Source organism: Danio rerio, chromosome 5 (genome assembly GCF_049306965.1).
Source record: "Danio rerio strain Tuebingen ecotype United States chromosome 5, GRCz12tu, whole genome shotgun sequence".
In the NCBI taxonomy this organism is placed as follows: Eukaryota; Metazoa; Chordata; class Actinopteri; order Cypriniformes; family Danionidae; genus Danio; species Danio rerio.
In genome coordinates, this window is record NC_133180.1 from 36216917 (window position 1) to 36244141 (window position 27225).

General features: G+C 34.3%; 1 protein-coding gene across 10 annotated transcripts in view; it reads left to right on the forward strand.

Annotated features, from left to right (window-relative positions):
• ar (androgen receptor) overlaps nt 1-27225 on the forward strand; it is a 166957-nt gene that overhangs the window by 76233 nt on the left and 63499 nt on the right. For 9 of the 10 annotated variants that reach the window (XM_073949588.1, XM_073949585.1, XM_073949582.1 and 6 more), the window contains 2 exon segments: nt 16269-16420; nt 23552-23668. In XM_073949588.1, the coding sequence (XP_073805689.1) occupies nt 16300-16420; nt 23552-23668 (238 nt within the window). In that variant the 5' untranslated portion in view covers nt 16269-16299. 10 annotated transcript variants of the gene reach the window in all.

Sequence of the window (27225 nt, forward strand, 5' to 3'; positions counted from 1 at the left end):
TATAATTTGTCTACTTTTTACAGCGCTTCTTTGAAATTTACTATATATATAAAAACACATAGTGTTTTTACTATATATTTAAATATACTGTACTTAACATTGGACTTAAGTGTATTTAACTTGTCGCTGTTTTTATGCTTTTGGTTTAATGGCCTATTAAGTTTTTTCCCCACATAATTTTGCGTACAAGAAGCTTTCAAAAATCTTTTAATAGCAAAAGTAAAAATCAACAAAAAAACTTGTGCAAAAACATGCCCAAACAACAGCCGCCAGGAATGGAAAACAAAAGACCCATGATGGGGGTAAGACTGGTACAAAAAGCTAGCAAACAAAAAAGGACCACACAACTAAAAAAGCAGTTGACTTGACTTGACTTGACTTGATCAGCAAATTGACTTGATGAGGAGCATAAAATGAACCACCACCACAGCACAGATCACAGACAGAATGTAGAATAGAATGTGGCAAAGATACTACAGCGCTTTTCAGGTTTTTCATGTGTCCAACAGTAGTTTTTTTGGATCTTTACTGTATAAATTGGGTAAAGGTTAACATTTATTGAGCTACAGTAAATGGCTCATTCAGAAATGTAGCCCTATATACATTTCTGGAGATCGCGAATTATGTATTCAATTATGGCTGCGTTTCGTCTTTGAAACGAAGGCTACAGAGCACTGTGCCTTTTCATGCTAGCAGCTGACTGTTTATCATCATATGGACGGCTTTCCCACTGTTACCAGTTTGTCCAGTTAGCTCGCCATTTTTGACGGTGGGCTAAAGATGCAGAGATGAGTTGACCACGACGATAAGGTTTGAGTCTGATGAAGAACGGTTCTAGAAAGTGGGTAAGACAAAAACAGAAGCCAAAAAATAAAATAAACAAGTGAATAACAAGGTGAGAATATGATAATATCTAAAAACGTGATAAATCAGGCAAGGGCGTTTTTCTTTTTCTGGAGTGCTTTTTAAAACACTATTGGTTGGGTTTAGGAGAGGAGAAGGGTGGGTCCGTTTGTCAGTCGGTCAGTCAGTCAGTCAGTCGACAGCAGCCTCTGGTGGATTTACGTGAGAACAGCAGGTGCGAATGACATTTGCGAGAGAAATTTGTGATCTCAAAAAGTGTACACAGCTGGATTGGCTAACCTAAATACTGTAGCTATCCAGTTAAGAGCAGATTGAATGATTTCATTATCCTTTATTGTTTGATTATTAATAAAAACACAGACAGCATTTACTTTAAAATGCAGCACAATGAGGAAGTTACAGGCAAGTTTACGTTCCAAGGCTTAACCGATTGGATGCAAGTCAAGTCAGACAGATCGACATAATTACTGGTCATAGTTTTTCCTTTGAGAAGCAAGACTTAATTTGTACGTCGTAATGTTCCTGTTCAGATGAGGCACTTTTCAGATCTCCTGCACAAGTTCTGGGCTTCTAGAACCATACCCATGGGCTCACATGCTGATATGCAGCACACATCACTTTCATTTTCACGTGAAAGCATCTCTGACTCTGTAGTGCTCACTGAGGGGACATTTACTGATAGGTAGCCTTGTTTCAGAGCATGGACATGCATTCTAACATGTGCAGAGGCAGTTCAGATAGTAACTAAAGGAAGCGGGGAAATGCAAATTAACATTTTAAAAATTATAATGCGAAAATGAGAAACAAAATTTCCATAAGCGTATTGAACCATGGAGATGGTAACGAGTGATTGAATATTGTGGCATCCCTATTAAATAGTGAGGGAAATAATGCTATACTATTTTCACATTGTAATGTGAAACGACCACAAAATCAGTCTTGGGTTGCTTGGGTATATTTTGATAATTTTTAAAAATAAATTGTATGGGTGAAAAATATTTTTCTTTTATGCTAAAAATCATCACAAAACATGATTAGACTTTATGTTTGAGTAGTAATGAGCTTTCCTAAGCACTTCATATAGAAAACTTTAAAGGCTATTTTCTCATTGTTTAGATTTTTATTTTTTATTTTTTGCTGTTTGTAAGATTTAGTTATTTTTTTTGTGGAAAATATTTTTTTTTTGTCCAGGGTCACACTTGTTGACTCATGGTATATGGGTGAACAAGCTCATCTCATGCATTATAAAAGGTAACCAAAATAATACAGTTAGACTAAACATTGTTTTTCAGGGGTGCAAACGTGTCACACTTTTTGATTGTGAAATCATGTCAATAGTGCAAACCCGCAATAATAAAATGGGAGGTCTAACTGAAAAGGCTGCTATATGAATGCAATATAAATATATATAAACATTTATACTCCACCCGAGTGTGACAAGCTTTGTGTGACAAGCTTACTAACCAATAGAGAAAGCTATTCTTCTCAATCAGCATTGTCCAAACCAGCCACAGGTAACGGCCACCATAAACAATCAGGAGAGCACGGAGGAGTGATAATGGCATCTGCCCAGTCAGAGGAACAATATGAGGGAGCATATAACCTTCAACTTTATTCGACTTTAACTGAGTTTAAGCAAAGCCTATAAGGACTTTGGTGTTGAATAAGTTTGGTGCAGATACATTAAAACACGTCTGCTTTTGAACAGATTGAATGAGTTTTGGGATGGTTAAAAAAAATTGTCTGTTCAGTTTCTATCACTTCTGTGATTACAGATTTTGGTTTGACTCGGTTTACATTATAAATAAAATCCCCTATTGCAACACTTAAATGAATTGGGTTTGCAAAAAATTTTTCCATAGTGTATGTGTGGGTGAATGAGTGTGTATGGATGTTCCCAGTACTGGGTTGCAGCTGGAATGCATCCGTTGCGTAAAACATATGCTGGATAAGTTGGCGGTTCATTCCGCTGTGTCGACCCCAGATTAAAGGGACTAAGCTGAAAAGAAAATGAATGAATGAATAAATGCAACACTTAAATAGCATTTAAAAAAACAATATACACTATACTATATAAAATAAATAGCCTTTAAAAAAGTTATTTTGAAGTCCATGCATTCTAGAGTTAACATTTATTCTTTAGTTGTTAATTAATGATAATGATGACAGCTCATAAAATTTTGGTTGATGTCTTTAAAAAAAATATTCCACGAATGTTTGCTTTCACTTGCTTTTACCTGCTAGCGTGTTCCAGAAACTTTTCATTTACAGTTTAAACAGTGTGTTTGCGTGTGTGTGTGGGATGATAACCGGTTTCCAGGTTTACAGTATCACTGTTGGGAAAATTTTGAAAATGAGATGTCTGTTAAACTGTTCCTATAGTATAAATATATATATATATATATATATATATATATATATATATATATATATATATATATATGTATATATATATATATATATATATATATATATATATATGTGTGTGTATATATATATATATTTTTTTTACATGTTTTAATTTTATTTAGAACTTTTTGGCAACAGTATCTCCAGCAGCAAAATACCCTCCACATCAAAAGCTACTGATCAGCCCACGATTTAGGAAACTTCCGAAAAACAAATCTCTGCCAACATCAACATCCATTATGCCATGGACCTGAACAGTGCAGTGGCTTACTTTAAATCCAAAGAAAAAAAAAAAGATCTCCAAAAATGCCTTTTCAAGTTGAAAAATAGCCTGATATGTGTAATGTTTAAGTTTTTAATGTTGTTTAATGTTTGAATGTTTTTTTTTTTACCCAGACATTTAAAAACAAACTTATTTTAGAGCAATAATCACAATATGTGATGCTTTGAAACCATAATATATTTTATTCACAGTTAAACCGTCTTATACCGGCTCATGCCTAATCTATTTTGTAGTCAACTCATCAAGTTAAATTATAATTATAAATTGAAACCTTAAACTGAAGAGCTATAAATTATTTTTGTAACATTTAATAATGTTAATACTCATGTTACCATTTATTTTGAATGGCAAAAACTGTATTTTGCCTTAAAACATAGTCAAATTACTGACATATGATTTGTAGGTTACTGTTTTGCCTGGAGACTAGATCCTGTGTTTAAGGGTACGTGGACAGTAAGCCGGATAAATGTGAGAACTGTTTTCATCTAAAAATGCATGCTATGGTTGTCAGTAATTTCCCATATTTTGGTTATCCACACTGAAACCTCTGAAATGCTAACACCGCTTTCCTGTGCATAAGTAAAACACAAGACCCTTTAATATGCATACGTTTATTTGTAAAGCGCTTTTCACATTTATTATTGTTTTAGAGTGGACTTTATTGCATAACAGTCAAAATCAGAAAAGTTAAGGCGTTGTGTATAGAGTGGACATTTTCTATAGTTAATCTGCAGTTATATAGTTTATAGTGTCCTTCCACAAAAAGGTGCTGGCTATGTGTACATGTTGAATGACATCCTGCATGCTGCTTTATTTGAAGGTTATGTATATAGCTGAGTGATAATCTCTTTAATAATTCCAGCTGCCTATGCATGTATGCTGCAAAAGATTTGGCTTGAAATGATGTTCCAAATGTTTGTTCTTAGTACAAGCATGCTTGTATCAAGCATATATTGCTTTATGAAAAGCAGTCAGACAATGGGCAACATAGATAATTTTAGCAACATATGTCAGTTACGGTGAAGAAAGCAAAATATTGTTGAGGTTAAGAGGATTTTTAGCTGAAACCATGGGCCTTAGTGATTTATGAAATATTTAATGGGTATCAATCCTTTGAGAGTCCATAAAAAGCAAAGCATAATTAATACCCATGGCTCCTGACAATACCTTGAGGACTAATGAAGTGAAGCCATTGGTTTGTGTGAGAAACCGGTTTTACTTGACATGTTATTTGTTAAATGATCAGTTTATCTAAAAATGAACATTCTGTCCAGGGTTTTTTTGTCTGTGTATTAAAACCAAAAATGAGCCCTTCAACAATTTTAAAAGTTCTTAAATCAGAGTAGAAAATATTTGATTCATAGTAATGTCATTAAACATGGCACGTTTTTCTTTGTTTTTTTATTTATTTGCCTTGTAAGTTCAAATTTTTAAGCATTCTTACAGTGATGCATTTATTTGATGTAATCTTTTATAAGAAACTGAACAAAATTAAGTCGCATAACAAGAACAAATATAGAGTGTGGCTTGAAAGTGTTCACCCGTTTATAGTTCAACCTGTTAAAGTTTTTGTACTCTGTTGAAACAGCAAAAAATTTGTTGTTGTTGATTATAAACACTGACTTCTATAGTAGAATAAAAATGTTAGTGTTCACTATTTTTCAAATCTTCTTCTATGTTCAGCAGAAGGGAGAAACTCAAACCAGTTAAAAACAAGTATGTATTTAATAAATGCTGACAGAAATAAATTTTTTCTATTTGTTTTTATCAATATCTCAGAAAATTAATTTTGCATCTCATGTTTATGTGTTTTAATGGTCACACTTTACAATAAGGTTCATTAGTTAATGTTAATAATGCATTTACTAATATGAACAAACAATGAACAATACATTTACTACAGTATTTATTCATGTTAGTTAATGTTAGTTAATGAAAATACAGTAGTTCATTGTTAGTTTGTTAACTCACGAAGCATTAACTAATGTTAACAAGCATGGACTTGGATGTTAATAATGCATTTGTAAATGTTTAATTAAGAATAATAAATGCTGTACATGTGTGTTCATGTTAGTAAATGCATTAACTAATGAACCTTATTGTAAAGTGTTACCGTTTTAATAATAATAAAAATAAATATAGCTAATAATAATATCAAGGAGCAATTAAGGGGCCAAGCAGTTCAGAGCTAGAAAGACCAAAGCAGTCCAGAGGCAGAATGAGCACATTTAAGCATGTTTGTCTGTGCTGTAAACAACAACCATTTTGCCTATTGCCACAAATTTCACAACACTTGGTCAACATGATCTGACAATGGTCCGAGTTAAATTTGGTGATATTTCAGCAAACGATCTAGGAGTAGTTTGCAAATGAAGTTTTTAAACAAAATCAATATGGCTGACAGGAAGTTTAGCCAAATATGACATATTTAGCATCAGTGTTCTCGGCATAACCCAAGGAATAAGTTGTGATCAGTTTTACCACAATAAACATATGCAATTTAAAGTTATTAGCACATTTTTGATTCATTATTGAGGGTTAGTGAATGGTTAATAACTCGTGACCACTAGGAAGCGCTGTTACCAAATTTATGCATTGTGGTAATTGTGAGTTGCTAATGACAGGCCTAAAGTTCAGTGTCAATATTTTTAAGCATTGCAGAGTTACAGCCTCAGAATCACTTTGACATCATGCTACCACATTTTTCGATGCCGTAAACGACCACCATTTCACTAATCAATCTAATTTTCATAATGTTTGCTCAGCATGGTCTGAAGATGATCAGAGTCAAATTTGGTATCAATTGAATTAATGGACGAATAGGGGTTCGCAAAAGAAGTTTTTTGAACAAATTCAATATGGCAGAAAGGAAGTTTGCCCAAAATAGGGCATGTTTGGTATCAATGTTGTCGGCATAACACAATGAATAATTTTATACTAATTTTACCATAATAAACTTATGCATTTCATTTATGCATAAACATTTTTTTTTAGCCATTTTGTATGATTTATTATTGTTAGTTAAAGTTTTTTAACGGGTAACCGTGAGGTGCCAGCGACACACCTAAAGTTCAGTGTCAATATAAATAAAAGTTGTGACATTGTGCCAGAACAATTGTCAGTAGTGTAAAAGAAAACCATGCTGTGTATCCACATGAATTCATTGCATGTCAATAAAGAATGATAAGCAAAAATTATTAACATTTTTTTCAAAAATTGCTTATAACCTTTGGCCACTTTTTTGACAAATCTTAATGGGCAATGCTCAAAATGACTGAACTGGAAAAAAATCTAATATTATTCGACTTTGTATGCTATGACAACAGTTATGACGACATAAGCAAAAAAAAGCACTTTTTTATATCTCCGGACCACTAGGGGGCAGTGCACCAAAATGCTGCAGATAACCTCAAACCAAGTTTGGTGTGAATGCGTCAATGCGTTACAGAGATATTGCTTAAAGTCCAATTTCGTAAGCTTAACGTTAGATTTTTTCAAGTTAAACAAAAATAGTTGTTCCAATCAACTTGAATTTAATTACCTTTGGTCAGTATGGTCTGTAGATCTTGTGATTCAATTTTGGTGAAAATCTGATAAATGGCCTAAAACAAGTTTGTTCAAACAGGTTTTATACAAAATTCAAATTAGCGAAAAAAAAAAAAATTATGATGGAAAATGACGTTGAATGAGGGTTTGAATCAGCTTGAGCCAAGGATTTAGAGAAAAAAGAATTTTGATTGTAGCCCATTCGGTTCAAAAGTTATAATGATAAACATAAGTGAAACTTAAAAAGTGGTGGCGCTAGAGAGTTTGAGTTAGAGAGTTCAGGTTTGCTGTGGATCATGTTGACACTGCCCTCTATCATTGTGCCAAATTATACAACTTTCCCACATGGAGTTATATGGGCTGCCATTCAAATCTGGTGGTAGAAGAAGAAGAAGAAGAAGATTAGAAATGCTAACAGAAAGAATAGGTGTTTCCGCAGCTTTGCTGCTTGGCCCCTAATAATGTGTTCTGAGGTATCATTGCTGTTTAATCAGAAGGTACGGTAGATGTTATTTTAATAATACAGCCATCAGTTTGATGAGTTTTTAGGCTCGAGATGTCACCTGTGATTATATTTTCTTAGCTATTTTTATATTTTATATATTTTGTACTTTGGTATCGCAAACTTGTTGTGGGGCACCCACATTGAACTTTTTGCCTGCTGAATATGCACCCTTGGACTCTTTTGTTGCAAAACAAATAAGAAACTAAAGTAGATTGCTGTATAAAATGATCAGGCTGATTCTGTCATGGCTAATGGATTATTTTACTTCTAGAACAAACATTTACAGATAATTTACGGATCACCTTGTCATCCAAGCTGTTAATGTCCTCTTTCTATCTCCAAAGGAATAACAGCGGTTTAAGAAACATATTCCTTGGCTGGGATAAGAGCTTTTTAAAGCTGCTTTTAGACAACATTTAATAGTTAGAACACTGGAGCAACATTGACATCTTCTAGAAGGAGTAAAGTAAAATGTTTTCCTCAAAATCCATAGTTTTTTCATGACTAAAGAAAGATATTGAACATTTTGGATGACAAAGCAGGTTGTTTAAATTGTTGTTCTTAAAGTAAACTTCTCCTTTTCTGTTTACAGTAGGAAATGACTTAAAAAGAAAAGTCCCCCGATAAAACTTTTATTACATTTATTAGAATATCTAAGCTAATTTGTCTTGTATAATGAAAGTGAATCAAGACCGGGGTTTTTGAGCTTTAAAAAGTACATACAAGCACAACTTAAAAAAAAAAACTATGTTTCCAGTCTGAAGTCATGGCTTTTTTTCCATGGAACAGAAGTTGAAAGTTATTATTCAGTGAAAATATTGTCTTAAATCTTTCTAGACAGCTTTGGTCACGTTTCCCTGTTGTATTGTTAGAATGCCTTCAACATCCGCTATAAATTACAGATTTTATTTTGCACAGAAAAATGATGCCATATGGCTTTCTAAAGAAGGCAGAGTCAATACATTTTGACAGAAATGTGATTTTTTTTTTCCCCAGCAAATATTTTGATAAAGTATGGAGCAGAAAAAAAAGGGAACAAAAGAACACTAGTCCCATGTGTTTGTCTTGTGGTTCACTGCAGAGTGTGTTGTAGATAATTCATACATTTTCAGAGAGTATGATTTATCTCTTTAGTCTGTGGCATGAAACATAATACAACTGTTCCGACAGCAAGCGTGCAAAAAGGACACAGAGGGAGAGAGAGTGAGTGAGAGAGATAGAAGGAAAGACAGGGAAGAAGGGATAGAGAGGCCAGGCGTGTGTGTTTGTGTGCACTTAGTTTAGTTATATGTGTTCGTCCTTGTGTGCACCCTTGACATCTCATGTCACCGAGTATAGTTGTGTCTACTCAGTGTCCAATCAACTGTATTCGTCGTGGTGCAGTTCTGTCTCTCTCTCTCTCTCTCTCTCTCTCTCTCTCACACACACACACACACACACACACACACGTATCTTTCTCTGTTATTTAGATGTCATTAACACTTCAGCCAATATGAGCTCGTTTTATAAGAGCTGATAATACTGAGAACCACAATACTCTAGTATCTGCCTTTCATCAAATCACAGCAGTGACATTGATGCGACAAGGATTTGGTTATCATTTACTTTCCCTCGTGCTGTTGCAAATCTTGCTTTATCTTCGTTTTAATGTGATACATGAATGAATGGATGTCTATATATATTTCTATATAATAGATGTCAGAATTATCAACCCTCCGGAAATATTAGCTGCCTATAAACTTTTTTTCTGCAATTTTTTTTAAACAAAAATATTTTTTTCCAACACATTTCTAAACATAATAGTTTAAATACCTAATTTATAATAATTACATTTATATTTTTACATGTGCATATTGTGGAGGATATTAGTGGTGTAGCTTCTATGGTTCGAATCACACTATGGTTTTTGAGCCACAGATCAGACCATTTTTTGATCAGCAAAAAAAGTTAATTGCTTTCCATTTATACATAAATATTACTGCAAAAACCATTGGTTTTAACTAACAGAATTGAGAACCTGTCATTTTATACAAAGTAAATATCAAGATAGAACCAGCTGAAGAAAAAGGAAAATATTCAATACGAAAATGATCTTCGCTTCTGCTGCTGATAATGCCAAAAATAGAAGTCTAACCTCTTGTACAACATATCATATTTATTTTCAATTATTGTTTCAACAATTCACATATAAAACTTCATGCTCGATTATAGGTCTATCATTTATTTTTTTAAGGGGTTTTTATCTTTATTTTGATGGGACGGTGTAGATTCAGACTGGAAAGTATGGGGAGCAGAGATAGGGTAATGTTCGGCAAAGAACCTCAAGTCGGGAATCGAACTCGGGTGCAATGTGTCGACGCACTAACCACAAGATCATTGGCGGCAACAGTCTATCTATCTATCTATCTATCTATCTATCTATCTATCTATCTATCTATCTATCTATCTATCTGTCTATCTGTCTATCTGTCTGTCTGTCTGTCTGTCTGTCTGTCTGTCTGTCTGTCTTTATATTTATATTTATATTTATATATATATATATATATATATATATATATATATATATATATATATATATATATATATATATATATATATCTATAAATCAACTCACTCTTGTTCCAATACATAAACTATTTGTGTCTATTTATTGAAAACAAACAAGGAGCAGATATGGGATCGATATCTGCTCCTTGTTTGTTGTCATTGAATAGACACAAATAGTTTATGTATTGGAACAAGAGTTCAATTCAATTCAGTTCAGCTTTATTTGTATAGCGCTTTTACAATGTAGATTGTGTCAAAGCAGCTTCACATAAATGGTCATAGTAACTGGAACAGTGTGGTTCAGGTTTAAGTGTTTAAGTTCAGTTCAGTTCAGTTTAGCTCAGTTCAGTGTGGTTTAATCATTACTGAGAGTTCAAACACTGAAGAGCCAATTCATCGATGCGTAGCTCTACCAATCCTGAACCATGCGAGGCAGTGGCGACAGCGGAGAGGGAAAAAAACTTCACTTGATGGGAGTGAAGAAAAAAAACCTTGAGGGAACCAGACTCAGTTGTGAGTTGAGAGTGAGTTGATTTATAGGTCAGCTCTTCTTTTAATGGGAGTATTGCATGAAAATATATTGATATTTTTCTGTTTAACATTTCACACTATTGTAAACATTTGAATTAGCATATCATTTCTGTATTATACTACACTGGAATTAAAAACATTAGCCTCGCTCTAGAAAATGCAGCATGGCAAATAAATGCAAATTTCATATAATAAGCATAAAGAAGGCAATAAATTTACAAAGCAAAGAATGAGGTTAAACACACGATCCCTATTTAGTACTGGAAAAAATGTAATTTGAGTTTTGTTAAGCTATCAAGTTATGTCTAATCTACAGTAATGAGGAAGACTAAAGAACGTGTCAGTGGAAATAGAAAGTGAGAGCAAACCAACACCGCTTGAGTCCTTAGTGAGAGGGTGTGTGGTGTGACTGCTCTGGCTTGAAACTTCAATGTGACTGTATTTTTAGCCGGAGTGACCTTCTTAAACACAGCATTACATGGGGTCAAAGCAATAGCGGCCATAACGCTGATAGTGACAGACATCAAGACCCTGTGATTGATATGTCTTGTTTGGACAGTGCCACAACTGGCAAGTTATTGGTGTGAGTAAAACAACCAAATTGCCTTCAAAGAATGCCAGAACTCCCATTCAGAATTAGACAGATTTGATCCATGTGCATCAGCGTCTGGAATCTGCACGGAATACCACCAAAAACTGGGATTTTTACAGATGTGTTCATTTATTCTGTGGGTTTGTGTGTGTATGTGTTGTTTTAAGTTATCATGGTCAATAATCACGGTCAGAAAATGAACTTTTTCCATTAAGCGGACAATTTCTGACCCCTGGAATTGATTTTTATGTGCATTTTTTTTGTAACATTCATAACGGCAATTTTTATAATTACCTTATTAACTCATGGCTCCAGACTGATACATTGGCGAACACACTAAAAGCAGAATGAAAGAGCGCTACCTGCTTAAACTGCATGCTGCGTGCCGCATAGACCATTCATCAGCTCGCTTCAAAAGAAAAGACAGCACTTCGAGAGCTAGAGTGAATGCGAACTACAAATTAAACTAGTTTAATGCCAAATGAAACAGGGCTGCCATTCTTCAGAACACTGACAAGGAAAACAGCTAAAATATTGTGCAACAACGATGGAGTTAAATAGACTCTTAAATTCACATCACAAACTATTATCATGATTTTACTGTAATAACACAAACAGGAACATGACTGGCTGAAATGGGAGATATTTATGATCAAATCAAATTGTGTTTTTAATATATTAAATATATTACACTGATAATGTAAAATAATTATTTTTAATAATAAAAGTCATATTATTTGTGCATTCATATTTTATTTTATTTGTACTCGAATACATAAGCTAACAGGTAGACTACTTGTTTATGGTTGTGAGATTATCAAACTTATGGATGACGATCTTCAAATGTATTAAAGATTGTTAGAGTTTGCAGATGGTGCTGTTTTTGTTCATGAAATTATGTTTCTATCTTAATCTCAACTAGAGGTAAACATGGGCCGGTAGAAGATTTTGACTGTGTGATAACTTTGGATAAAAATATCACGGTTTCATGGTATTGTTATTACTGCTTTAAAATATATTCTTTTTAAATGTCTGTGTAAAAAAATACAACTTTTTCCCTTTGAACAAAAATATACAAAATATATTTTATTTTTAGAAACATTTAAAATATTTTGATGCAGTAAACACGTCAGGCTAAATTATTCAAATAAATCATTGACCTTTGCTGTCTTTATTATTTTTAAAAGCACACATTTAAAACTGGATCTTTTAATATCTTTTCTGTTGGATATACTGTTGTCCTAAAAATTTAAAACAAAAAGCTTAAATAAAAATTTTGTCGGTTTAAAACCTTGACTTTTACAAACAGCGGTATACCTTGAAAACCTTTATCGTCCCATGCCTAACAATGGCTGCAAAATATATTTTCTCAGAACCGATTTCACAATGTGTGAATATGCTATGTCACATTGCACGATCTGCAATTCCGAGTTGGGATTATAATTAACCAGGAAACAGGCAAAGTTGAACCTTAACAGAGTAATAGAAAACTTTAGAAAACCATAAAGCACTGTCCATTTCATTTGTATCTTTGTTCTGTTGTATTCATTAATGCTAGTCAATTGTTTATTATATTTCATAATAAACACTCCCTACAAAATCCTCATAATCAATGTAAAATTATGAATTCTTTTTAAAATAGTTATTTAAATAATCTACATTATTATAATACATTAACATGAATTATACTAATATTGCAATATTTATCGCATATAATTATTGCAATGTCAGTTTTTTTTCCTATATAGTGCACCAATTTGAAAATGGGGTGTTATGTAATATACTCTGACTTACATTCATACATAGACCATTTTTGCATGGATTATATTGTAAAGTTCAATTAAATGCAGTGGTTTGTTTACGTATAACTTAATAAACTATATGTAGAAGTTAATAAATAACTTAACCCTGCATAAATGCATGGTTTTTGAGGTTAATATTCCTCATAGTCACATGTTTCTTTCTCTTAGGAGCTATAAATAGAATTAATGCGTGAAAATAAATCTGTGCTAGTGAACAGATGCGCATAGCTCTGGCAAACCATTCACATGATCACTGTGTGAATGACTCGAATCAATGAGGCGCCACATTTTTGTAGAAGTTTAATTCATTTTCTTCAGTCATGCTGGACTATTAAGAGCATGACAGTTTGCATTTTATTCTGCATGTGTTTTTCTTAGCTATCAGAACAAAAATACCCTCAATGTTATGTAATATTTTCTTGGAAGTATACAGACTTCTTAACATTTCACACATGGATCACAATGGTACTAATGTGTGACATCAGTACATTCACACATCCATGCAGGGGTGTTCAGTAGGGTCACATTGAAAGTTTGTTATTCGTTCTACTTTAATAGAACTTTTTTTAAAGATAAAGAACATCAATTTAGAGAGAAATATATTTACATTTGACATATATTGTACATCATTACATTTTCTGTTTCTGTAAAAATGTTTGTTGACCTCTGGTTCACACGATCACTTCTAGAGTCTGTGAAAATTAAATACTTAATAGTATAATCAAATTATAATTCTTTTTACTTTAATTATAATTAGGGTTGGGTACTGAAATCCGAAGCCCATTATGGCACCGATACCTATGTCACCAGTATACTCAGGACATATGCATATGAATTTTATTTTGCCTAATTTCGTGCCACTGGTGCTGTGACAAGGATGTAAGAAGCATCAAGGGGTGCATCAAAGGCACACATAAGTATTTGTTGTGTCACACCATCTCTAAACATTTAATTCCAAACAATTTTGAGAGATACGGACACCGTTAGAGATTAGGTGTTTGTTCTTGTTGCTTAGGGAATGCATGCATGTAGGCAATGTGGCGCATCCCGAGAACCCAACCCTAAAAAAGGTGTTCCCTGATTTTGATGAAAGCCTTTCCACAGCTTAGCAGTAAGCTAATGTAATGTTAATTGCATAAGGCAAATCTCAAATTCATGCTAACCAACAGAATATCAAAATAAATATATTTAATGTGATATATAATGCAGTTCTGTTCTAATATATGAAATACGAATTGATGTTTACTTTAAACTTTAATTATATTATTCAATTAAAATGATTAATATATGTATTTATATTTTTGTCAAATAAACATTTTTCTAGATTCATCCACCCTAATTTTGTGGCTCAAAACTAACGGTTCAGGCATTGTTTTTAAAAGTATCTGTATTGAAATAACCCCAAATGATATCCAACCTGCCTTCTCAGTGATAGGTTAAAGCTGGAAGGGCATCTGCTGCATGTAACAAATGCTGGATAAGTTGGCAGTTCATTCAGCTGTGGTGACCCCAGATTAATAAAGGGACTAAGCCGAAAAGAAAATGAATGAATGAATAGATGATATCCACGCATAATTATAATGAATGTTGATTAATTGCTAGTTACACAATATAAGATCTACTGAAAAATGTTGCAATCCTATAACCTTGTTTGGAAAAATGTTACAAGCCTGATGTCAATGGTTGCAGGTTTTCAACATTCTTCGAAATATCTTCTCTTGTGTTTAACAAAAAAAAAAATTAAAAATCAAACTGGTTTGAAAGTAGAGTAAATGATGGTAACATTTTTGAAAGAACTTTTTCTTTTAAGGTTCCTAGTTATTAATTTCTGTATTATACATTATAAATACAAAACAAGCTGTGAAGTAAAACAAAATGAATGTTGTCAAAGTCATGTGCACAATGTAAAGTTTCTAAAGTGACAACTGCATTTAAATACGGGACACAGTGGTAAACAGCTTTGCTCTGACATTTGCGTATTTATTATTTATCATTTATCAAGTTAATATTAGAGTGACAAAGGACTTATTACACTCTGCAGCTTGAATAGCATTAACTGACAATGGTTTAGTTCCTTAGGCATTGCGTAGAATGGATTGGTTGCTATCTGCATTTCTCAGGAGTTAATTTGGTTGTTGAATGTAGTTGTACAGAACAGGATTAAGCACTTGAAGGTAAATTGAAAACCCGAGTTAACCTGCAGTGTGTATATATGTAGTCAAGCTGTTAAGATGGATGTTTTTTCAATAGTTCACCTTTCCACAAATCTTACTTTTATTGTCAGGCACGCTGATTGTTTGTTTAAAAATGGCCTGAACATTCAACACTCAAATGTGAATGGAAAATGAGGTGAAAATGGAGAGAAAAACAAAGGTGACGATGAGATTTCATAGGTTTTTAAGTATGAACGGACGTAATGCATCGCCTCAGCTCTCAGTCACAAGCCTTTTTATACATATATATTTTACTCTGTCCTTTATACAAAGGTATTATAATGTACAAAGTTTGACCACTTGTTCTGTCAGCCGAGAAAATATGAGAAATATGCCCTTCTCCTAATCTCTGTCATTTTGCTCACTTTTTCCTTCCCCGCTATGTGTGTGGTGACAGAATTTGCTCCATCATCAGAACAGAATAATGATCCTGAATGACTCTCTTTAACTCAGAATCTTTCCATCATTCCTTAAGGAATAAAGCAGTTATTATCCTTCATTAGAGACCTGGCACTTGCATTAGGATAATGTCACCTCTACTTACCACCGTCATTTGACCACTGACGCACACAAGCTTTCAATTGAGCATTTCCACAGGGAATGTCACCTGTTATCTCTGAGTGCTGAACCCGCAAATGACATTTCCAATTTAGCAGCCACACACCGGACAATTGATGCAAAACTTCTGAGAATTTTAGCTGCCGGCCACACTATTTTTATTCTGTTCAATCGTCTCTACGTACCAGTGTGCACCCATTACTCGTATATTTTCCGTGCTCGAGAGCTGCTATGCGTGTTCCGTTCAAATTACTGCTAATGGACTTCATATTTTTGCTCACAATTGGCATTTCGATGTAAAAAACGAGTTCCACATTTGCAGTATATTTGTTTTCTTCTGCTGATATAACAGAGAACAGAACTTTTATGCCAGTGTTTTGTCATGCCATTAGTTTATGCTGTTGTTTTTATTTTCTAGGTTTGACGGAGGGAGGAGTGACATTTTCCCAATGGAGTTTTTCCTTCCTCCACAAAGGACCTGCCTAATCTGCTCTGATGAAGCATCTGGGTGTCACTACGGAGCCCTCACTTGCGGAAGCTGCAAAGTGTTCTTTAAGAGAGCTGCTGAGGGTAATATAAACACACCTATTATAACTGAAGTCGGCCTTTTGGATTGTATTAGTGGCTAAATATATTCACCAAATGTGAGGAGTGTATGTGCTTTAATTAGAATTTTTAATAACAGCTATAAACTGTCATTAAAGCTGCATTAAAAGCTGCCATAGCCTTTTTGTGAATTAATATACGTTTGACCATGTGTCCAGTGCAGCTTTTATTGTTTTTCATGATTTCGATTTAAATGAGAATAGTTGGCACTTCACACACAGGCATTCAGTCAAAGAGAGAAAGAAGGCAACACTTTGCATCTTGTGTTGGTGCTTGAGTTAAAGTGCACATACACTAATAAAATATTACTCCAGTAAAAGTATAAAGTCCTCACTCTGTTTTACTTGATTCAAAGTACAAAAGTATAAAGGTGGGGGATGGGTGGATATGTAATGTATTTTCTGTTTGGAATATAGTAAGTGAAAGTTTCCTAAAATAAAAATATATACTTCAGTTTAATACAACAGTGAATTAAAAATACTTATTTGCTCTCCACCACTGGCATCTTGACAAAAATTTGGGACACATTCCTTCTCCATTATTTAATCCAAAAGAAGGATTTGCTGTTGAAATCTAATACCTGAAACCCTAGAAAGTACGGCCTTGGTTGTAAGTTGTGTAAAGGCATACATTTTAAAAACGTAATCAGTTAGACACAAACATCTAGCTTAAAGTGAGATCACCATAGATTTATGCAAGTCTCTTGCCGTATTACTTTTTTTCAGTTTCAACCCAGTATGACTTTCTTTCTTGAACACAAAAAGAGATTGTAAGGAGAATGTTTAACAATGATGATGGCCAGCACAGGGACAGTTATGAGCTCAATTCACTTTCAAGGTATAAAGAAACTTAGAAATTCTGCTTCCATTTATGTTCTGAAGTGCATACAATTAAAAGTATTTATTTATTATATATTACGAGTTATATTATGACTGTGTGTTTAATAATAATAATAATAATAATAATAATAATAATAATAATTAAATAATTTATATATATAAAAGCTCAGCTGGGTCAATTGGTGTTTCTGTGTTGAGTTTGCATGTTCTCCTGGTGTTCGCGTTGGTTTTCTTTGAGTGCTCCGATTTCCCCTCAAGACATGTGGAATAAGTCATTTAAATAAGCTAAATTGTCCATATAGTGTATGTGTGTGAATGAGTGTGTATGGATGTTTCCCAGTGATGGTTGGTGGTTTATCCGCTGTGGCGACCCCAGATTAATAAAGGGACTTGGTTGAAAAGAAAATGAATGAATGAAGAAACATAAAGGGTGACATGGTGGCTCAGTGGTTAGCACTGTCGCCTCACAGTAAGAAGGTCGTTGGTTTAAATCTCAGCTGAGTCAGTTGGCATTTCTGTATGGAATTCACGTGGGTTTCCTCCAGGTGTCCTGTTTTCCCGCACAGTCCAAAGACATGCACTATACGTGAATTGGAGAAAATAAATTTGGAGCATTGTTTGAGTGTTTGAGAAAATGTGTGTGTATGGGTGTTTCCTAATACTGAGAAGAAAATGAATTAATAAATAAATAATAAAATAAAGTTGAAAAACAATAATAATTATATTTTAACAAAGATTCATTAATTGGACAGAAACTGATGTGAATACCTTACAAAACCTTAACCTAACTTTTTTTATTTACTGTAATAACAAAATCCTAAATAATGCAACACAGATTCCATAAAAATATGAAGTAACACAACTGTAAGGTTGATGATAAAGTAAATGCAGTAGTAGGGGCCAAAGGAAAATGAATGAATGTTTCTTGAGGACAAAGTGACAGATCATGTGAAACTAAAAACTGGAGGAATGACATCATACCATATATCATATCACAACAACTATTAGTGTTATAATTTGTTTTCAAATTATTAGTCAACAACATAAACATTGTGTGACTGTGGTTGCTGTTAGTTTGTGTTGGCATTAATCACTATAAAACTTCAGTATAATAAAAATAAATGTTTTCTGAGCAGGCACTAAGCCGAAGGAAAATGATTAAATGAATGTTTCTTGAGCACAGAGTGACAGATCATGTGAAACTAAAGACTCCAGGAATGATGCTGAAAATTCTGTTTGGCCATTAAAGGAATAAATATTTTATCAAATAAAATATTTATCAAAAGCTGCAATCCACAAGTTTTGCCTCTTTGTCTACATTTCCGCTTGACACCTGCAACAGCAGTTAAAAGCGGAGTACATCATCTTTACGTGGCTTGTGCGTTGACTCGGCTCTTCAAAGTGGATGAATTTAATGTTTGGTGGAGTTTGTCTGGCTGTCAGTCACCGCACCAGTGTAAATACTCCACATCACAACCACAGATTCTACATCTTCGTAGTACTGCATGACCCAAATAAGAATTTGTCGCTTTGGACAGATGTATCTTTAATAGATATGTACATCGCACTACCAGTGTGATGAAGTCTAATGATCGCTTAGCTCATATCACATCAACTATTAGTGTCATAATTTGTTCTCAAATTACAGATGAATTAATGACACAAAGACAAATGGTGGCAAGCTCATATTTCCTGCCTATTAATACGACTTAAGTTAGAAAACATAGGCTGTTTCTCAATTCTAAGAACACTGAGAATGGACTCGTGTTCTTGTGGAGACCGGTCTTGCCAAGTTACATCGGAAGAACAAACTTGAGAGACTGCAAGAACTGAAAACGCATCCTGTGAGAAATGAGATGCTGCGTTCTTCCTCATGGTCACATGACCATCTCATGTTTTTAACGAAAACTATTTAAACATTACCGCATTCATACAATGATTTATTGTTTTTCTCCTTTTCACAGTATATACTATGCATAAAGACCTTACAAACATGCGTTGCACAATACAAATAAAACAAGTTTTTAGACAAATTTCAGCAAATGCACACCCTAATGTGTTTATGCCTTTATTAAGATATTCATGGTAATGTTAACTTTCATCGTTTCATTTAGGAAAACTCCTGAGACAAATAAGTCATGTTTATGAACTTTAATAATAAATCTATGTAAGATGCTGCGCCTCCCACCTCCTTTACTCAGCCTCAATGACTTCTGGGACTTCTCAAGCTAATTTTGCCCTCAAGTCAGCGTCGATGCATCTCCGATATCTAGAACATGTCTGGGAACTTTCACATGTCCTCCGTTCTTGCGGTCTTGAGTTTTGGAACTGAACAGAACACTGAAGAACACTCATTAAGAAAAATTTACAAGCTGGACTGCAACTTTAAATATTAATATAAAACAATTATTAAATTTAATAAATATCAAAGTGTTCTGTAGAAAACTGTTTTTTAAAATTATACACAGTTCGACAGCTAACAGTAGCTTTGATTAATTTAAGACTATTCTTTAACCAACCTTAAAGTTTTGAAAGACAGTGTACCAATTGTGTGTCATATCAATTTGGAATAACATGTCTGGAGGAAATAAATCTACTATGTGTAAATAAATTCACATACAGTTGAATTCAGAAATATTAGCCCCTGAATTATTAGACCCCCAATTTCTGTTTAACAGAGAGAAGATTTATTTAACATATTTCTAAACATAATAGTTTAATAACTCATTTCTAATAACTGATTTATTTTATCTTTGAACATTCATTTATCCATTTTCCTTTGGTCTTATTCCATTTATTCATCAGGGGTCGCCACAGCGGACTGAGCCGCCAACTTATCAGCACATATTTTATGCAGTGGCTGGCCTTCCAGCCACAACCCAACTCTGTGAAACATCCATACACACTTTTTATCTTAGACCACCATGATGACAGTAAATAATATTTAACTAGATATTTTTCATGACACTTTTATACAGTTTAAAGTGACATTTAAAAGCTTAACTAGGTTAATTAGGTTAACTAGGCAGGTCAGGGTAGTTATTGTATAGTTATTGTATAACGTATAAGGCAAGTTATTGTATAACGATGGTTTGTTCTGTAGACTACTGAAAAAAATATAGCTTAAAGTGGCTAATAATTAAAAAAAATAATTTTTATTTTTAAAAATTAAAACTTATTTTATTCTAGCCAAAATAAGACAAATAAGACTTTCTCCTGAAGAAAAAATATTATCAGACATACTGTGAAAATTTTATTGCTCTGTTAAACATCACTTGGGAAATATTTAAAAAAGAAATACAAATTCAAAGGGGGATAATAATAAGTATAATAATATTTGTGCTTTATAAACATACAAATTGATCTAAGTTGCATTGAAACAGCATAACACACACTTTTTTTTAAAACAGACACCCTTTTTGCTTCGCACACCCAAACAGATTGGGGAACAAAACAATTTATCAAAGTTAAGAGGTGTTAAAAGGTCTTGCCCCACAGCCAACAACGAACTTCAGTTTAATCAAATACTGAAATACCACACTAGTATACTGATTCTGCAATTGTTTATAGAGACAGAGAGAGGGAGAGAGAGATGAGAGTTGAGAGAAGTCTCGTTCTTGCCTCCTTACTGTCCTTTATGAATAATTATGGATAGATCTGTAAGTTTTGCGATGACTTTCTAGCTTGATGTGTAATTCTTGCACAACTCCACATCACCGATTACATAACACTGTTTCCAAACAGGTTTCCTGGGTTCAAATAAAAAGCATTTACAAACCACACTCATCTGCTTTGTAAAAAGACAAGATCTTGCTTGCAAAATCTGATTACATTTTGTCCAGTTGTTTGCTACTGTGTACAATCTGTACAAGACAAACTACTGTGTCTTATGTAGTATTTTAGAACCATCTTATTGTTTTTATCCCATGCAAAAAAATTAAAGAAAAGAAGAAAAAAATAAAGAAAAATTATGCAGTGAAGTGAATTGCATTGATTTTGTGCTTGATTTGTTTTTATGATTAGGATTTATGGCTGCCTTAGGGCTGTGCAATATGACAAAATATAAAGCTTATTCTTTCATATTTTACTCTCGTGGTGTCACAAAAGACATTGTTTACAGTAATACATTTTCATAATATGTATATAAGGGCAATATTACACGCCATTATGGTGATTCAGACAGAAACATGAATAACAGCAACATGAGAAGGTTGCAATTTTGAATGTACAATGATTACATGTAGCTGTTTATTTAGGCATATTTTTTTATTTTTATGCTGGAAATATAATCGTTTGCTTTTTAAAAAGTTTTATATAATTCATTAATATTATTTTGTTTTTTTAGATTTAAAAAATTTAAATATACACTTTCTCAGTAGTACTAAATAAATAGAGGTGTGAAACTACACTGGTCTCAAGGTTTGGTTCGATTTCGATTATCATGCCATCAGTTCAGTTCAATTCAATATCATGGTGCATTGACGATGCTTACCATACACCGTTTTATATATTCATTTCACAGCACAGCAATTCTTTTATTAAAATATATAAATATATTAATATACTATTTGTATTACAATTTTGTCCTTTAATACAAAAATTCTGATATATAAACTGTACCTTTTAAACAACACGAGCATTTATAGTAAAAAAAACTAATAATAAATATCCCACTCGCTTGTCTAGTAAATTCTTTCTTACACCCCTATGATTGGTCTCATGCTCAACAGAAAGTGCTGTTATTGGCTCTTATGCGCTGGCGCTCTTCACAGATGAGTGACATTGAAAAACGGCAGCGGCGATCACAGCTCATCCATTGTTGACACGGTGGAGAAAACTCTGCAGACACGCGCTCGTGTCTGTATCCAGACGTATCAGTGTAACAGCCGAGAGGAGAGGAAACATCAAGCCAGCAGGTCAAATGGGCCACAGTGAGAGAGAGAGAGAGCAATAGAGTTTACTTTCATTCTCTCAATCGCAGTGAAATAGGGGCATCTGCTGTAAGTGTCATTAAAAGACTGTCCAGGAAATGCACACGCAGTGGAATTGTGCACAGTTTCTGCATTTTTAAGTAGTTGGAGCGTTGTAAATACTCGCACTTGAGGAAACAATTAATTTTGATGCCCCTATCAATTGAAAATATGATCACCAATGAATGAGTAGTTTGGGGTCAGTAGGATTTTTAAATGTTTTAAAATAAGCTTCTCCTGCTCACCAAGGCTGCATTTATTTAATCAGAAATACAGTACACATAGTATAATTGTGAAATGTTATGCACTATGAAATAAAGACTCAAAATTAGTTTTATCATTAAATTTAATCACTAATTCCACTGATTTTAAAGATGGATTTTCAGCTTAATTACTCCAGTCTTCAGAGTCACATGAACCTTCAAAAACCAATCTAATATTAATAATAATAATAATTATTATTATTATCATCATCATGATTATTATTATTGTAGTAATAAAAGCAATAATGACTGAAGTAGTAATTTCATTTGAAACTATATTCAATAAGGAATAAATACATATTTATTAAATAAGTATTATACAATTTAACAATGTTTTTAAATTTAATAAATGGCGTCTTGATAAAAGGAATAATTTTTTAACTATTAAATAGAATCATAAAAACTTGACCGCTAGTGTATATTATTATCAGAATATGAGATGATTTCTATAGTGATATGAGATTTTTTGTCATATAGCCCAGCCCTATGCTGCTTTATATTCAGGGCCTTTTGTGATCGTATAGTACGCAGATCTAGCCATGAATATCTGTTACATCTCACTGTTATTTTATGTCAGAGCTGACTGCGGTTGTGTATGTTACTTCAGCAGTGGCTCTGTTTTCCTGATTAAGACATACACACACACACACACACACACACACACTCTCTCTCTCTCGCGCACACACACACACACACACACACACACACACACACACACACACACACACACACTCACACACACACTGCAGAACCTCTTTTCAAATCTCACTGTGCACTTTTCATTTGGCTGTCCTCGGGTGCCCAGAGTGAGGGCTGTGACCTATCAGACTGGCTTGTCACATTAACAACTCCCTCTAATTGGAGTATTGTGTGTGTGTGTGCTCTATTTTTATTCTGATCTATGTTTTATCTCAGTATAAATGTGATGCTTCCAGCTCTGTCCTTTCTGGAGCTTTACTTTGGCTGCAGACTGACTCAAACTAAGTTAAAACTTCTGAAGACTGTCTGTTTCTTCTCCTATAGGGAAGCAGAAGTATCTGTGCGCTAGCAGGAATGACTGCACCATAGACAAACTGAGGAGGAAGAACTGCCCATCCTGCCGTCTGAAGAAGTGTTTTGAGGTTGGAATGACCCTGGGAGGTAAGTTCTTGGGAGAAAGTGTCAGATACTGTATGCTCTATTGCAGCTAAAGAAATAGTTTATTTAAAAAATGCATTCTGGCATTATTTTTAAATCGATCAATTCTTCTTTTAAGCATTCATTGTTTTCTTTAAAGCAAGAAGTCTAATATTTTACATTTTTAAGATGCTGTTTACAACACATCATTAAAAGCTCACTTCAAAAGTGGTTTGTTCGACTTAGTTACACTATTGTCCAAGTCTTTTGCAGGCCTATTACAGTATATTTTGTATCCTTTGTGTGAGGAACAGTTCCAAATTTAAGTCACAGCTCTTCCCCTCCAGTGGGCAGATAACTGCTGTGAATCCTCAAGTTTTGAAGCGAATCAGTCCAATTTGTGAACGAATCATTCAGTTTCATTTGAGAAACTCACAGTCACTCAGATCAATCATGGAAAAGGACTGACTCAAAGGAACAATTTGTCCGCAAAATGACCTGATATGACCTCAGTAGAGTAAAATGACTTATATTTCTATAATGACATAGTTGTGTGAACTATTCCTTTACAGCCCCGGCATAGTAATGAAAAGTTGGCTTGCTTGATCTCTTCCTTTTCTACTCGAGGTTGTCCCTTTTAGTGCTGGAAACAATTTCTTCATATCAGTCTTGCATTGAAATGCACAGATAACATAAATGACCTAAATGATAATTAAGACTTCTTCTAAAGGCACTGCCTTTTTTGGATTGAATACAACTCTGTTAAAAATAAGAGACCCCTTTATTATCATCTCTCAGGATTTGGCTTTTTTGTATGTTTTGATTAAATTCTTAATTTATTTAAATTTATATTTTATGTATATGCTGATGACACAATGTTTTTACATATTTTAACACATTTTTGACAGGCAATTCAGATGAATCGTTTGTTATATTTAACAAACTTTATGTAAAAAAATCTTTTTTCATATTCTGCCACATGCATTCATGGAGACAAAAAAAAAAAAAAAAAAAAAATATATATATATATATATATATAATTCTAGACAAACATGCAAGATAATTGTTCTATTGAGTGATGCACATGTCACAAAAGGATATATAGACTATTAGTGTTAGGCTGGCTATAATTTTACAATACCACTTAAACCGTGTAGCACAGGGGTCTCAAACTCGCCGCCCACGGGCCATTTGCGGCCCTCAGTGCAATATTTTGTGGCCCGCGCCAACCGCTGTACTCTGACAGAATCAGTGGAGCGGGGAGAGAGAGCGCTCCCCGCTCCGCTGATTCTATACGTACGCAGCGCGCTTGTCACTCAATGCGCGTTGTCGCGCGCGTTCTGATCAGCTGTGTTGTCGCGCGCATACTCAAGAGCGGTGTTATCGCGCGCCTACTGAAAGGCGGGACCGAGGGTGTGTCGCGTCGCGGGAGCACTTTTGATCATTTTGGAAGGGCACTTTCTATGCAAGACTAAAAAGGGCATGTGCTCTGCACAGGTTGAGCCCTATGTGTGCACGTGCCTGCCCTGTTGATATTATAGGTAGATACAGACTGGTACAGACTGATGTGACTGGAGTGGAGTGGGGGTGTTTTATTTATACATATATACGCCTTTTTTTAGGTGAGGGAATGGAAGTTTTGAGTGGGTTCCCCCACTTTTTTCCCTAGGACTTCAATAAGTCAAAGTACAGGTCTAGACTTAATGATGATCATCTTCAAGCCATACTGAGGGTCTCAACTGCTTCCGCTCTAAAGCCAAATGTGGTTCAGATTTGTGAGAAGAAGCGCTGTCAAGTCTCTGGCAGCAAGAAGTAGGCAAAAGATGCCATGTTCAGAAGAACTGTTCATAATCTTCACTCAATATTCTATTAATGTTCAGGACACTTCATGTTCAGAAGAAATAATTAAAACTGTTAATAATGACATTTGAGGACTTTTTTTTGTGAAATCCCTTATGCGGCCCAGCCTCACCCAGACTTTGCCTCCTGCAGCCCCCAGGTAAATTGAGTTTGAGACCCCTGGTGTAGCACAATTGTAGTTCCTAATAAAGTTTCCAGCCAGCTGAAGAGTAACTCAGTAGTTTTATTTATTCAACAAAGCCCACTTTTACTGAGAGTGTTGGCGAATATTTATTTTGGACTGTGTTTACGAAGCTTTTTAAATGCAGTGGGTTCTTAAAGTAGTTCTATAGCAGCTGAGAACATTGGAACAGTTGCTTTGAGAGAGAATGAGAGAATGCATGTGAAGGGGCTGTTCAAATCATCTGTAGGGAAGTAGTGCTGTCACTCTGCATCTCTCCTTGATCTCTCTCTTCCTCTAGGACAATCACTGATGAATTATTGATGAATAATTTTATCTCTCTGGTCTGCATTAAGAGGTCTATCTCTTTAAGGTCTTCCTCTCATTCTCTCTTTTGTCTCTTCCACTAATTTGATAAATCTCTGTGTGATTAGCAGTCAGCAATGTTTAATGGATCAGAAGTAATCAGTTTATTTCATGCTGCTTTTATTGGTTAATTTAAAGTGTACCTTTTTCATCGTGAAGAGATTTCATGTTTGAAGAGCAGGAGCTGTACAATGTTCCAGAGTAAAGGCCATTTCATTTCATTAGGACTTTTTGGAAGTGTGTTTTATAACTTTTTTAGTTTGTTTGAAGCTGTATACTGTAGGTCACTGAGTAATGAGTTCCAATCAGCTTGATTGTGATCGCTGCTTCTCTCTTAGCCTTTCTGTCTCATTCCTTGAATGGCTGAAATTAACTCTAAATCTGTCTCCATCTGACTCAAACACTGAATTAATAGTCTAATTAAGCTGTAATTTAAAGAATATGTCACTGATAGTGCCCTGTACATATGACAACTTTAAAGTAATTTTCTTCATTGAAACTTTAGTCTGCAAACTTTTAAACAGGATGTTTGGGTGAATTGTGCTTATTTTGTCTCATGTACTATGCATCTTCTAAAAGAGGCATAAATGTATAGGTAAGACCTTTAAATTAAATTAGGAACAATTTAATCCCCCTTCACCCCACCAGTAAATTGTGTTTCATAATTCAGCATGAATAAGATTGTACTTTGCTTGTATTTTTTGTGCAATTTGCGTGCTCTTCACTTTTATAGAATAAGTGAAATTTTCAAAACATTTTCAAGAGTTCACGCCTAGCTAAGTTTGGCATGCTGTCATGGGAGAGAGCCCTAAGCTCATAAGATCCTCGAGCCCGGGGCTCCCTCCCATTTGCAGGGCAAGAGGGGTGTTCGAGCTCAAGTAGGCCTCGAGAACACCCCCCTTATTTATGGCTACTGACAAATTAGTAATTGCTATATAGAGATATACTGCTGGTTAAGAGCTTAACTATAGTGTCAGTTTAGATTTGTCAATTCACTTATGATGCATGTCTTTGGATGGTTAGAGGAAACTAGAGAACCCAGGGGAAACCCACGCGAGCACCATGGAGAACATCCGCACAGAAACATCAACTGGTCTGTTAAGCACTTGAACCAGTGACGTTCTAGCTGTGAGGCAACAGTGCTATCAACTGGGCCACCATGCCGCCCTATAAAGGGAAAGGAGGAGTAGGGGTG